The sequence below is a fragment of the Lontra canadensis genome, unplaced genomic scaffold, assembly GCF_010015895.1.
Source record: "Lontra canadensis isolate GAN:19392208 unplaced genomic scaffold, GSC_riverotter_1.0 scaffold101, whole genome shotgun sequence".
In the NCBI taxonomy this organism is placed as follows: Eukaryota; Metazoa; Chordata; class Mammalia; order Carnivora; family Mustelidae; genus Lontra; species Lontra canadensis.
In genome coordinates, this window is record NW_022631095.1 from 2,266,672 (window position 1) to 2,282,551 (window position 15,880).

At 38.0% G+C, this 15,880-nt stretch overlaps 1 protein-coding gene across 1 annotated transcript in view; it reads left to right on the forward strand.

Moving 5' to 3' along the window:
• ADAM32 (ADAM metallopeptidase domain 32) overlaps positions 1-15,880 on the forward strand; it is a 185,621-nt gene that overhangs the window by 77,883 nt on the left and 91,858 nt on the right. Inside the window, exon 11 of the mRNA XM_032838058.1 lies at positions 8,401-8,537. Coding sequence (XP_032693949.1) covers positions 8,401-8,537 — 137 coding nt within the window. The remainder of the gene's footprint in view (positions 1-8,400; positions 8,538-15,880) is intronic.

The following is a 15,880-nucleotide window of genomic DNA, read 5'->3' on the forward strand; positions in this document are numbered from 1 at the left end:
ATAGACATAAAGTTGGAGAATTTAAAGAAATTTAATGAGTATTTAAAAGAAACTTTTTATGCCTGTTTAAAAAATTTATAATATTTGTAAATATTTTATATATATTAGAAATAAATTATTGATATAATTAGATGCATCATTGAAAGGTAAAGTAATTGTTTGAGCAATTTTCCCATCCTGTTCACTTAAAAAAAAAATTGAAGTACTAAAAATTTTTTTAATTACAAAATAATTTATGTTCTGCCCCATTTAAAAGTTAAATAGAAACATATAAGGAAATTTATGTAAATTTATGGCATCTCTCTACTCAGGAAGTGATGACCACTATTAATATTTTGATTAATATGTATCTTCTACATTGTGTCTTTATCTGTTACTGTGGCTCCCTCTCTATATATTTTTGCAAAAATGGGATTTTGCAGCACATATTTTTATTTCTGATACTCATAATTTTTATTACAAAATTTGTGCATGTACCTGGCAAAATTATTTTAATAAGTATAAAAAGCAAAATTTGATAGTAATTCTTCCTTATCTTCTTCAAGGAGTCCTACTGAAGACTTTATAATTTCTGTTTAAACTCTTCTTATAGCTAAATTTATTATTTAAAGTAAATGTGCTCTTCCCCCTATTTTGATTTATAAACTTTAGGCAATTTTGGTCATATTACCTATAACATATTTAGCCCACTCTCTCTGTTTGTCATGTATATATTCTTAAATTTTTATTATTTTAACAACATTCACATTATTATTAAAATATATTATTATATACTACTTTTAAAATATATATAGTATATATTTATATATAGTATGTAATATATAGCATACATATATATGGTATATAGTATTTTATATTATTAAAATATGTTACCAAATAATATACTATATATACTATTGAAATATATGATAATTATGTATCATTATACATTATATGCATATGTACTTTATAGTTATACATGTATAATATATACATAATATGTAATATCACATGATCTTATTTTAATAATTATATTTTTATTCATATCTTTTTGTATTATATTGACTTACCTTAGGCAATGCCCATTGATTACTTAATATGAAAAATTAATTAGAATAGTTGAACACTTCTTATATCCATTGTCAAGATTAATAAAATTTATAATTCTATAAAAACTTTTATACTTTAAATTAATGAATAGTATTTTATAATATTGTGATATGTAAATAATATTAACTGTTGGGTAAAGAAATATATTGTTATGCTAGTAAAGCTCTGATGCTCAGAGGAGGACCTTTTGGGCATCAAGGTCTAATGGAAATGCTTAATTAGCTCCTCACTTCTTTAACTTCTATGAGTGAAACCAACAGCCACAGAAAATTAAATCTTATCTTCCTTTTCTTAGAATCCTTTGCTGTTTTTTTGGAGTAATTCTTGAGTTTTTTGTTTGTTAGGTTTCCAGTTTATTGTTTAAAATATTGTTATTTTTCTATTTGAATTGGGTATTGTATATTGAATTCACATAAAGAAAAATTTATGTCTTCAAAGGTCTGAATGTGGGCCAATTCAGGATTTATTTCTAGACCAGATTTTTCTTTCAATGTTATCTACTTTTTCTGGCATCCTGTGGGTTATATCCTAAATGTATTAGGTGTTAAATTATTTTCAAAATTATTCTTTACATTCCTTTAATTACAAGAAATAATTTACTTTTGTTTTTGACCAGATTCTTTGCCCAGTGTTCTGGGTTTAGGACTTTTTAGGCAGGAGGTCTCTCCTCCAGGAAACTCATTGCCTGCTCCTACCCTAGCAGGAAGACAAGAGGGAAATCCCAGCTATGACTGACCATCTCTCACCTGTAGCTTTTCTGTTTGCTTTTGGGGCATTGCAAACATGAGATAGATGTGGGCCAGATATGGCTGAGGAACATTTATTACACTTGAGTACAATTCAAAATGGGCTAGGTCTACCAGTGCCACAGGTCTCAATTTATCTTTATTTTTCTGGAAAGCTAGGAAGAATATTTTATTTATTTTAATTTTTTAATTTTTTTAAAGATTTTATCTATTTACTTGACAGACAGAGATGACAAGTAGGCAGAGAGGCAGGCAGAGAGAGAGAGAGGAGGAAGCAGGCTCCCCTCAGAGCAGAGAGCCCAATATGGGACTTGATCCCAGGACCCTGAGATTATGACCTGAGCCCAAGGCAGAGGCTTTAACCCACTGAGCCACCCAGGCACCCTAAGAAGAATATTTTCGAACTACTTTACCATTTAACATAAGGATTGAGGAAGGAATATAGGAATCTAAAATATTTTAATTTTTTCATATAGGTCCTTTTTAAAAATTTTATTTCCAGTATAGTTAATATACAGTGTTGTATTCATTTCAGGGGTACAATATAGTGATTGGATAATTCTGTATATTACTCAGTGCTCATCAAGATAAGTGTACTCTTAATCCCCTTCACCTATTTCACCTGTACCCTCCCCCCTCCTTATGGTAACCATCAGTTTGTTCTTCATAGTTAGAAGTCTAGTTTTTGTTTTGCTTCTTTCCTTCCCTTTCATTGTTTTGTTTCTTAAATTCCATGTATGAGTGAAATCAGATGGTATTTCTCTTTCTCTGACTTATTTCACTCAGCATTATACCTTCTAGATCCATCCATCCTGTTGTTGCAAATGACATGACTTCATTCATTTTTTTTAAGTTGTTATTTAAATTCCAGTTAACATACAGTATAATATTATTTTCAGTGTACAATTAGTGATTTTACACTTCCATACAAAACCTGGTGCTTATCACAAGTACGCTTCCTAATCCCATTACCTATTTCATCCATCCCGAAACCCACCTCCCCTCTGGTAAGCATCAGCTTGTTCTCTGCATTTGAGAGTCTGTTTCTTGGTTTGCCCCCTCTCTCTTTTTTTACTGCTAGGTTCATTTGTTTTGTTTCTTCTGCTCATGAAATTTTGTTTTTATAATTTTCTTCTAATTATTGTCTTATCTTTTTCTTTCTTTTTTTTTTTTTAAAGATTTTATTTATTTATTTGACAGACAGAGATCACAAGTAGGCAGAGAGGCAGGCAGAGAGAGAAGAAGGGAAGCAATCTCCCTGCTGAGCAGAGAGCCCGACTCAGGGCTCGATCCCAGGACTCTGAGATCATGACTTGAGCCAAAGGCAGAGGCTTAATCCACTGAGCTACCCAGGTGTCCTGTCTTGTCTTTTTCATTGAAGTCCCTTTGACATATTTTTAAAGGTCAGTTTAGTGGTGATAAATTCTTTTAACTTTTGTTTGTCTGAGAAACTCTTTGTGTCCTTGAATTCTGAATGATAGCCTTGTCAGGGAGAGTATTATTGTTTGCAGTTTTCTCCTTTCAGCATTTTAAATATGTTATGCTACTACATTTTGGCCTGCAAGGTTCCTGCTGAAAAACCAGCTGATAGCATTATTAAGGGGTTTCCTTGTATATAACTACTTGTTTTGCTCTTGGTACTTTTAAGATTCTCTCTTTACCTCTCTTTATCTTAATCTTTGCCATTTTAATTATTATGTATTGTAGTGTGTGCTTCCTGTGGTTTATTTTCTTTGTGGCTGTCTGCTTCCTGGACCTGGGTGTCTGTTTTTTTTCCCCAGGTTAGTGAAGTTTGCAGCCAGTATTTCTCCAAATAAGTTTTCTGCTCTCTTCTCTCTTTTATTTTGGGGATCTCTATAATGAGAGTATTAGTATGCTTGATGTTATACCAGAGATCCCTTAACATATCCTCATTTAAAAAATTTGTTTTTACTTTGTTGCTGTTCAACTTGGGCACTTTCTATTACCCTGTCTTCCCAAACATTAATTCATCTTCTGCTTTCTCTAATCTTTTTTTTGATTCTCTCTAGTGTATTTTTCATTTTAGTTATTCTATTCTTTAAGCGTGATTTTTTAAAAAGTATTTTTTGTCTCTTTGTTGAAGTTCCCATGAGTTCATCCATCATCATTCTTTCCAGTCCAGTGAGCATGTTTTTATTTATTTATTTATTTAAGAGAGAGAGAGGGAGAGAGAGAGAGAGAGAGATCAGGAACTGGGGGGAGAGGGAAAGGGAGAAGCAGGCTCCCCACTGAGCAGGGAGCCCAACATGGGGCTCAATCCCAGGACCCTGGGTTCATGACGTGAGCTGAAGACAGATGCTTAACTGACTGAACCACCCAGGCGTCCCTCCAGTGAGGATGTTTTTGACCATCACTTTTATCTCTTTATCAGGTAGGTTGCTTATTTCTGTTTTGTTTAGCTCTTTTTCTGAGACTTTTGTCTTCTTCTTTAGTTTCAAACAGATTCCTCTGCTGCCTCATTTTGTTTGTCTTTTTGTGTTTGTTTCTATGAATTAAGTAGAACAGCTGCTTCTCTTAGACTTGAAGAAATTATATTTTATAGGAGCACCCCTTATGTGGACTGTGTGTGCCTGATAGCTTTGGTTGCCTTGCTGTATCTGTAATGGGTGTGGGCTGAAAGTCCTGGGACACTTCATACTGGGACTGCACTGGTACAATGGCTGAAGCTGAAGTAGGCACTTGCCAGTGGGTTCTGGGGCTCTCTGTAGAGTGGATGTTGCCCTGGAGTAACTGAGGATACTTTGTACATATATCATCTTGGTGAGATGGTTGGCACTATTGCCAGCACTGTCCAAGGATTTCCCTGTGTATGCCACACTGGGGTCCCACTGTGAGGCTTTTCTGGGGGCAGCACTGGGTCTCATGTGGGCCAGAATCCCAGGCACTGGGCTTGCTAGGGTGTCATCACTCTGCTTTTGTCTCTGCTATCAAGGCGGAGGAGGAATGTAAGCAATGGTACTCCCCTGCCCCTCTGGCCCTTGAGAATGTTCCACAGCTCCCTGGACACTTGATAGAATTCTAGGGCTGGTTCCTTTATATTCCAGTTGTTATAGTGGCTCTGTGGCACTTTTGTCCTCCCTGTATTCCAGAGTGTCCAGGGCTGGTGTTGGCTAGGGGCCCAGGGTTGGGTAAGAGGGTAGGCAGGCTAAAGTGCCTGAATTTTGCTCCCATCTGTGCTGTCAAGTCAACAGGATAATGTAAATAGTGGTGTCAGCCTCTCTGATTCCCCATCACTTGGTGGAGGGTTAGTTCCTTCCTATTCTGGTTTCCCTTTTAAATTCTGGCTTTTAAAAATGAATCTGCTCACAATCCCTCAGTGCTATCCTCCCACACTCTAGCCTATAGAATCAGGGGTGGTGTTCCTGTCATTTTTGTGTCTCCATATCTCCTTCATTTCTCTATGTGTTTCCTCTATCCTGTGTTGTCCAGAAGCTGTTTAATGTGCCTTTAGTTCTTTTTCAGGAGGAATTGCTCTCTAGGTAGGCATAGATTGGGTATGTCTTTGAAAAAGATGAGTGCAGGGTCTTCCTAGGTTGCCATCTAGGAGCCTCCATTGGTATATCTGCATTTGAGTAAGTGGTCTCCTTTTCAGACTTTACAGCTTTGCTTTTGCGGAGACAGTTCATTATCAGCTCAGTTTGGGTTTCGAGACATGACCACTGGTAGTGCCCTGGGGAAGGTGAAGCTTGCTCTCAGGGTCTATTTTTGGGTGAGTCTACTGCCTGAGCTCTGGGGTTGGGAATGGAAGTGCTGCTAGCTAGTAACTGTTGGATAGGATGGCTGGCTTGGTTCCCTTCCCAAGTAAGGGTGTGGGAGATGCTCAGCACTTGCCTGGGTTCATTCATCAGGCTTCCTAGATGGGTAGGACAGGTACTTACTCAGCAGGAGATGGACTATGATTTAGCTTCCCTGACATGGCAAGATAGCAGAATGTACCCCAAATCCTGTATGGCCCATTGTCTGGGGACACAAAACAGGCAATATCATACACTGAATTCTTGGCTAGATAGGACAGTGGTTTTGTTCTGAAGATGGGGAAAGCCATGGGCTGTGCTCTCCATTCATGTCACTATGGGGCTATGCAGTTTCCCATGTACACTGGTTAGGTTCTCTGGTCTAGGCTGGCTGAAGTCAGTATTTAGCAATGGGCAGGACTGCAAATTAGTTTCTCTGCAAAAGTAGAGAATGAGAATCAGATGGCTTGTTGGTCTTGACTCAAACTGACCTGTACCCTAAGTTCCACAGTCAAATGGTGCCATTGGCTTTGCCTTGTGGATAATCACCGCTGCCTGTCATTCTCTCTGTTCAAGAGATGCTGAGCTGCACAGCTATCAGAGGTACCAGCTAGGTTTTCTGTTCAGGTAGGGCCAGGAGCTACATTCAGTAGTCAATAGGGCTGAAAATTAAATCCCATTCTTGGGCAGAGCAGGAGAGACTTTTCTAAGCAGCCTCTTAGATATTTGCAGTTAAGCTTATGGCGGGCAGGGCCAGGAGCTACATGCAGCCATGGAAGGGGTATGAATCACCTTTCCTATCTGGGAAGAACTGACTTTAAGCAGAGGAAGGCTATCTGTGGTCTTAGGCTGACATGTACCCCAAGTTCCTGGCTGAAAGGTACCACTGGTTTTGCTCTGTGGACAATAGCTATTCCTACTGTACACTCCACTTGAATATTGCTGACCTATGCAGCTTCTAGGTATTATGACCAGAAGGTGCACTCAACATTGGGGGGGTTATGATTCAACTCCCTACCTGGGTGGGGTTGAGGGACAGACCAGTCTTCAACGGCAAGGCTCTTTGATGACCGAATCAGGAAGACCTACTGTTCATTGGGTTCCCTGGTCAGACTGCGTTATGTCTTAGCTCTACAGATCGGCAAAACTGCTGGTTGGGACTATTTTTTGGGTGCTGTGGGTGAGAACTTGGTCTGCCAAGATCTGAGTGTGCATTGTTTTAAGTCCTTCCATTCTTCTCTGTCACAGATTTCCCATGTTCAATTCATGTAGCATCCTCTGTGCTCCTTGTGAGGGCAAATCAGACTGGGGACTCCTAAGAAGTCATCTAAAATCCTGGGGGAGCTGGATGTCCACCCTCAGCTCTCATTTCTCACTTGGAGGTGAGAAGTCTCACCTCCAAGTGAGAAATGAGAAGACTTCCTAGTATGGCATTATACCAGTCTTGCGGAAGGGCAGAACAGTCAGTGTGTAGCTACTCTTCTTACCCTTCCAATGTGGTCTGTTTTGTTTTCTGTAGTGCAGGGAGTGCTTCAGTCTGACCTCCATGTTCTAGGATCTTCAGAGTAGTTTCTGTCCAAGAGTAGTGTTAGTTGTTCTTGTTGAAAGGGGGCAGTGAAATTGGGAATGACCTATGATGCCATCTTGGTAATATCACTTCAGTTGTGATGTAATTCTTAATACGGACCAGGAGGCCATGAGGGTTTGTGAGACAAATGACATCAAAACTTATTTTTGATGCGTCTCTCTCATTCTCATATTGTTTGGAGTGAGGCTTCCTATGCTGGAAAAGAAAATCTAAGTATATTTGTCCATGTCACTCCAGTTGTTCCTTTACCAAGTTTCAGATTTTAACACCTTCCCTACCAAATCTGGTAGATTTGAGAATTAAGTTAGTGCTGTAGCCCTGCAGTCCTTATGCTTTGTGCATGGTCCTCAGCCATGTCCATCCAACATAGGAGATGGGGAATTACTCCAGTGCTGCTTCAGAGGCTTACAACTGCCTATTTGCATTCTCAGTTGCTTGTTCACAGCTTTTCCTTTATATTTCTCATAATATGTATCCTCTAGTACTATTAACAATCCAGTTGAACCATAAATTTTTACTAGAGCTTGTCATTGGAGCAGTGAAGTGCCCTGATTTTCCTCACAACCTGTCCTCACCTGTACTTTATTCAATGCCAGATTTGGTCATAACTGGAGAAATCATGATGTTTTTGCTCATCATGAATTACCAGTATCACATTTCTCCTTGGCATGGAAGTTATCTCTGCACTTGTTAAATATGTGAGTGGTATTATACAAGAATGCTACCTGAGAGTCTTTCTGTTGTTTCTCCTGATATGAGTTATGGAGTCATGGAGAATCCCATTAGGAAACTGATAGCGCACTTGAACTGAGTAATCTGGTTTTGTGGCCATTTCATGTGCTGGGAAGCAGAATATCATGTGGACCATTCTAAATGTATATAAGAGCTATTATAAGAAATTAGGTAAATTGAAGATCATGGTCCATGTAGCCAAAAGATACAATGAAAAACAGCTCTTTTATATTGTTGTGATAGGTACTTAGGAATTATATTAGGTATTTTGTTGTTAAATCATGATCAAGCTTGGCATAGACTCAATTTGCTTATTTCTCAATAAAATTTCATAAGAAGAACTTCAGCTTTTCACCTGTCCAAAGAGCTGTATTTTCTATCCTTAAGTATTTGGTAAAATAATAAATATGTTCAAAATTAGAAAATTATCACTTTTTATCACCTTTTAATGATTTGTCTTTCATTTGAAATTTTGTTTTTGTTAATGTAGTACCCCAAGGAGATAACTTTGGAGGCATTTTCCATTATTGTTACACAGATGCTTGGACTCAGTCTGGGAATGTCATATGATGACACAAAGAAATGTCACTGTTCAGGAGCAATTTGCATAATGAATCCAGAAGCTATGTAAGTTTATTTAAAAGTAAGATTTATTGATTATGTTTATCTTGTTTTAAATATTTGAAGTGAAAAATTTAGTGTTTACTTATAGCACCAATTAGCTGTAAATGGACCAAGTACTACAAAATATAAACCTGAAATTTTAAGTGTAAGAGAGTTGGAAAGAGAAATACCATTAAGAACAGTCAAAGATAACAAACCCAATTGCAAAAATACGTTAGCAAGGGAATGAGACTGTATTTTGTGAAATCTCATAGTGAGGATTGTTAAAAACATGTCAGAATAGAGTGGCAGGATGGGTAAAAGAACATGACCCATCTGTATGCTGCCTACAACAGAAAAAAAAAACATATACAAACTGAAAGTGAAGGTTTGGAGAGAGATATTACATGCAAATGGAAGCTAAAATAGTCTGGAGTAGCAATAGCTCTATCAGACAAACTAGACTATTTTTTTTTTAAGACAACAAAAGTATTTATTGCAGGAAATGTCAGAACTTTGTTGAATTTCATTACAAATAATTTTTTAAATTTTATTTTTATTTTGATTTGTTTTTGTTGCATTAAAAATTTTTTTTTAGGTGGTTAACATACACTACAATACTGGTTTTTGGAGTGATTCATCACTTAGGTGCAGCACTCAGTGCTCATCATTCACAAGTGTTCTCCTTAATACCAATCACCCATCTAACCCATCCTCCACTCATATCACTCCTTCAACCCTCAGTTTGTTCTCTATTGTTAAGAGTCTCTTACAGCTTATTTCCCTCTCTTTTTTTTCTTTTCCCTGTTCCCATATGTTCATCTGTTTTCTTTGTTAAATTCAACATATATGTGAGGTCATAGGGTATTTGCTTTTCTCTGACTGTCTTATTTTACTTAGCATAATACACTCCAGCTCCATCCAAGTGATTGCAAATGGCACGATTATGTTCTTTTTGTTGGCTAAGTAATATTTCATTGTATATATACACATTCACTTCCTTTATCCATTCAACAGTTTATGGGCATTTGGGCTTTCTCCATAGTTTGGCTATTGTTGATAATGCTGCTATAAATTTCGAGGTACATGTATCCTTTTGAATCACTATTTTTGTATCCTTTTGATAAATACCTAGAAATGCAATTGCTGGGTCATAGGGTAGCTCTATTTTTAACATTTGGACAAAGGTCCATACTGTTCTCCAGAGTGGCTGTACCAGTTTGCATTCCCACCAGAAGGGTAAGAGGGTTCCCCTTTCTCTGCATCCTGGCCAACACCTGTGGTTTTAGCCATTCTGACAGGTTTGAGATGGTATCTCATAATGGTTTTAATTTTTATTTTGATAATGATGAGTGGTGTTGAGCATTTTTCATCTGTCTGTTAGCCGTATGGATGTCTTTTTTGGAACAGTGTCAGTTCATGTGTTCTGCCCATTTCTTAACTGGGTTATTTATTTTTTACGTATTGACTTTGATAAGTAAAGTCTTTATACATTTTGAATACTAACCCTTTATCAGAAATGTCATTTGCAAATATCTTCTCCCATTCCATATGTTACCTTTTAGTTTTGTTGATTGTTTGCTTTGCTGTGCAGAGGCTTTTTACTTGAAGTCCTGATAGTTCATTTTTTGTTTTGTTTCCCTTGCCTGTCGTGAATGTCTATTAAGAAGTTGCTATGGCCTAAGTGAAAGACATTTCTGCCTTCCTCTAGGATTTTCATGGTTTCCATTCTCACATTAAGGTCTTTAACCCATTTTGAATTTATTTTTGGGTATGGTGTAAGAAAATAGTACAGTTTCATTCTTTTGCATGTTGCTGTCCAGTTTTCCCAACGTCATTTGTTGAAGAGACTGTCTTTTTTCTATTGGATGTTCTTTCTTGCTTTGTTGAGGATTAGTTGACCATATAGTTTTGGGTCCACTTCTGGGTTCTCTATGGTGTTCCATTCATCTGTGTGTCTATTTTTATGCCAGTACCGTACTGTCCTGATGACTACAGCTTTGTAATATAGCTTGAAATCTGGAATCATGATGCCTCCAGTTTTGTTTTCTTTTTCAGAACTGCTTTGGCTATTTGGGGTCTTTTGTAGTTCCATACAAATTTCAAGATTGTTTGTTCTATTTCTGTGAAAAATGCTGTTGGTATTTTGATAGCGATTTCATTAAATGTGTATATTGCTTTGGGTGGTATAGACATTTTAACAATGTTTATTCTTCTAATCCATGAGCATTGAATGTTTTTCCATTTCTTTGTGTCCTCCTCAATTTCTTTCATAAGTGTTTCTATAGTTTTGAGAGTGGGGATCTTTTTCTTCTTCTTCTTGTTTTTTAAAAAAGATTTATTTATTTATTTATTTATTTGAGAGAGAGAGGGAGAGAACACACATGTGGCGGGAGATGTAGAGGGAGAGAATCTTCAAGCACACCCCCCCTCCCATAAGCACAGAGCCTGACACAGGGCTGGGTCTAACAGCCTATAAGATAATGACTTGAGCTATAATCAAGAGTTGGATGCTTAACCAACTGAGCCACTCAGGTACCCCTAGATCTTTTACTTCTTTATTTAGATTTATTCCTAGTTGTCTTACTGTTTTCGGTGTAACAGCAAATGGGATTGATCCCTTGATTTCTCTTCCCGCTCCTTCATTATTGATGTATAGAAATGCAACAGATTTCTGCACATTGATTTTATATCCTGCAACTTTGCTGAATTCATGGATAGGTTCTGGTAATATTTTGGTGGCATCCTTTGTGTTTTCTACATAGAGCACCATGTCATCTGTGAGGAGTGAAAGTTTGACTTCTTCCTTGCCAATTTGGATGGCTTTTTTTTTTCTTTTTGTTGTATGATTGCCGAGGCTAAGAATTTCAGTACTATGTTAAATAATAATGATGAGAGTAAACATCCTTGTCTTCTTCCTGACTGTAGGGGAAGGCCTCTCAGTTTTTCCCCATTGAGGAAAAAATTAACTGTTGGTTTTTCTTATATTGTGTTTATGATGTTGAGATATGTTCCATCTATCCCTACTTTGTTGAGGGTTTATATCATGAAAGGATTTTGTATTTTTGTCAAATGCTCTTTCTGCATCTATTGAGAGCATCATATGGTTCTTAACCTTTCTTTTATTAATGTGGTATATCACACTGATTGATTTGTGGGTGTTAAACCACCCCTGCAGCCAAGGAAAAAAAATCTCATTTGCTTATGGTGAATAATCCTTTAATGTAATGTCGAATTTGCTTTGCTAGTATTTTACTGAGAACTTATGCTTCTGTATTCATCAGGGTTATTGGACATTATTAATTTTCTTTTTTAGTAGGCCTTTGTCTAGTTTTGGAATCAAGGTAATGCAGGCTTTGTAGAATGAGTTGGGAAGATTTCCTTCCATTTCGGTTTTTTGGAACAGTTTCAGAAGAGTAGGTATTAACTCTTTACATGTCTAGTAGAATTCTCCTGGGAAACCATCTGGGTAGGACTTTGTTTGTTGGTAGATTTTTGATTACTGATTCAATTTCTTTGCTGGTTTTGGATCTGTTCAAATTTTTTATTTCTTCCTGGTTCAGTTTTGGTAGTTTATAAGTTTCTATGAATTTGTCCATTGCTCCCAGGTTGCCCAGTTTGTTGGTATATAATTTTTTTTAAAGTATTCTCTTATGATTATTTTTATTTCTGCAGTGTTGGCTGGGATATTTCCTCTTTCATTCATGATTTTTTAAATTTGGTTTCTTTCTCTTTTCTGCTTAATAAGTCTGGCTAGGGGTTTAGCAGTCTTGCTAATCTTTCAACGAACCAGCTCCTGGTTTCATTGATCTAGTATTCTACTGCTTTTCTGTTTTCTATATCATTGATTTCTGCTCTAATCTTTATTGTTTTCCCTCTCCTCCTGGATTTAGGCTTTATTTTCTGTTTCTTTTCTAGCTCTTGTAGGTGTAAATTTAGGTTGTGTATTTGACTTCTCTTGCTTCTTGAAAAAGGCCTGTACTACTATACTTCCCTCTGGACCAGATTTGGTGCATCCCAAAGGTTTTAGACTGTCATGTTTTAATTTTCATTTGCTTCCATGTATTTGTTAAGTACTTCTTTAATTTCCTGGTTGACCCATTCATTCTTTGATTGGATGTTCTTTAACTTCCATGTATTTGTGGTCCTTCCACATTTTTTCTTGTGGTTGACTTCGAGTTTCATAGCACTGTGGTCTGAAAATATGCATGGTATGATCTCAGTCTTTTTGTACTTGTTGAGGTCTGATTTGTGACCCAGTATGTGATCTATTCTGGGGAATGTTCCATGTACACTAAAAAAGAATGTGTATTCTGCTGCTTTAGGATGAAATGCTCTGAATATATCTGTTAAGTCCATCTGGTTCAGTGAGTCATTTAAAGCCCTTATTTCCAATTACTGATCTGTCCATTGCTGTGAGTGTGGTGTTAAATTCCCCCAGTCATATTGTATTATTATCAATGACTTTAAATTTGTTATTAATTGATTTATATAGCTGGCTGCTCCCATGCCGGGGGCATATATATTTACAGTTGTTAGATCTTCTTGTTGGATATACCCTTTTATTATGATATAGTGTCCTTCTTCATCTCTTTAGTACAATTTTTGGCTTAAAATCTAGTTTGTCTGATATAAGGATTGCCACTAGTGTGGCAGTATACATTTTCCAAGTGTACTCCAGGAAGGAAAACAATTTCTCTCAGTGCATCTTGGAGATTCCTACAGCACTTTGTGTGCTCTCTGGCCACCATCCTCTTCCTCCCCAGAAGCACACGCCACAGTTTCAATCTGGCAAAAGTGTTGCATTTCCAAAACCTGAGAGATTGCGTTCCACACTGTTTGCAGAAAAACCTGCCACACTAGTTCCCCTGGCTTCTTGGCCTCTGGTCCCTAGAAGTCTTCTTGTATGAACCCAAGGCTGCACTCTCTTAACTCTTCTCCTCTTCTCTCCCCATGGAAAGAATTCCCTCCCCTCCTCAGCAGAGCACTTTTTCTCTCCCACAGTTCACTTCCACAGACCTCGCAGCTGCCATGCTATCTCCCTCAGCTGCTGAGATCCTTCTTCGAATCCTCAGATGGATTTCCTGAGTGTTCCGAGTGATCTGACATCAATACAGCTCTGTTCAAGGGACAAGGAAAGTCAGGGTCCCCCTATTTCTCAACCATCTTAACTCCTCCTGGCTTTCTTTTGATGTCCATTAGCATGATAGATGATTCTCCAGCTCCCATTTTTAATCTGCTGGTGTCTTTAAGTCTAAAATGTGTCTCTTGCAGGTAGCATATAGATGGATCTCGCTTTTTTTTTTTTTTAATACATTCTGATATCCTGTGTTTTTTGACTGGAACATTTATTCCATTTGCATTCAGAGTGATTACTGAAAGATTTGAATTTTGTGCCATTGTGTTACCTATAGAGTTGATGTTTCTGGTGATGTTCTCTGGTCCTTTTTTGTCTTTGTTGCTTTGGTTTTTTTATTCCCTACTCCAGGGTCCCCCTTAATATTGCTTGCAGGACTGGTTTAGTGGTCATGAACTCCTTTAGTTTTTGTTTTTCTGAGAAACTCTTTTTCTCTCCTTCTATTTTGAATGACAGCCTTGCTGGATAAAGTATTCTTGGCTGCATATTTTTCCCATTCAGCACGGAGTATATCTTGCCAGTTTCTAGTTCAAACATCTTACTTATATCTGAATTCATATATCTGGCCATGTGTGCTTCTTCCTGTTGTTTCTTTTGAGATGAATTTCTCCATCTTTTCATTTTGTCCAGAAAAGAAAAGTAGAAAAACAGCAACAACAACAACAGCAACAACAAAATTAGATCCTGGGTGTGTTTTGGTCTGCTTGTTAAAAGAAGTTCCATCTAAAAGTAAATAAATAAACAAGCAAACAAACAAAATATATAAAATATAAATAAAAATTAAAAAAACAATTAAAAAGGAATTAAAAATGAAAAAAATGAAAAAATAATAATACAAAATAAAAGTCAAAAGGAAGCTAGATCCTGTTTACCTTAGAGCTGAAGCTTTGCAACACTCTAAGATCAGTAGACTTGGTGTGTGCAAGATGTTTGTTTGTGCTGGTCTTCTGGGGAGGGACCCTGTTGCCCTGTTTCTCAGGTGGACTTGCCCTAGTGGAGATGTCTCTCTAGGGGGCGAGGGGTGGGGGGGGTGGTGCAGGGCTCTGGCCTCCACTAGGTGGCTCTCTTTTGCTCCCTGAAGGCTTTCAATGTTGATGGGCAGGATGAAAATGGCAGAACCCCGTCCCCCCAAACCCCATCCTCTAGAACTAGTGCTGAGGGTTTATGCCTCCAAATCCCCAGGACGCCATCCAGAAGAATAATCAATCGTTTCCCAGCTGCCCTCAGATCCCTGCCTTCACCTTGCCTGTGTCTGAACTGTTTTATTTCTGGAGTATGACTGGGTTTCAAAACTCCAAATTATAGGGACTCCCCTGGTGTGGACTTGCACTGATTCTGTGGGGGAAGGTCTCACTTCATGTTTCCTGTTGTCAGCCTCTGCCAAGAAAGCAGCCCCATAACTGTGCAGCAGTTCAGAGTTCATGGCAGCGCAGAACAGAGAGCCAGCACCTAGGCTGGCTGCCCTCAGCCGGAGCCCCCATTCCCATGCCTGAAAAGAGTGCAGCACATACGTGTCACCTTTTCTCCTTGTGACCCAGGGAATCCTCAGACCACCTTGTCTACTCCTGGGCTTCTGCCCCTCTTTGCCACCTGAGCGCCTTTAAGCCAGGGACAATCTTGGCAGTGGCGGATGTCTAATATTTCAGATTTTGTGCTCTGCTTCTTGTAATGCTTTGCAGTAGTGTCCCTAAGCAGGACTACCTCCCTTGCGAAGTACCCAAGTTATATCTCTCCCATATCAACTCTCTGCACCTCCTGTCTTCCAAAGGTGCTTGCTTTTCTACTTGTAGACTTGCAGTTTTGTTCTCTCAGACTTCAGATTGATTTCTGGATGTTCAGAATTTGATAATTATCCAGCTGTGTTTGAGGAATGAGGCAAGCTTAGGGTCTCCCTACTCTTCTGCCATCTTAACTCCTGCCCCAGGTTTATATAGTATTCTACATTTTTTATTTGTGAGAAAGTGTTGCAGGATTGCAGAGTTCTTATCTCACAGAGTCAAAGAATGAATCTTGCAGACACAAAAGGGTGAAGTGAAGTGGAAGTTTTTTGAGTGAAGGCGAGAGCAGGAAGGAAAGAAAAATCTCTCTAGGGTGAGAAGAGTCCCGAATGGGTTGCTGCTGAGGGCTTTTAGGGGCGATCTTTTATTGAGAACTGCTGGAAAGGTTGTGGTCATGAGATTCTTGGTTTGTTCCCTTATCTTTTGCTCAGCTCTCTCAGCTGTCTACACCT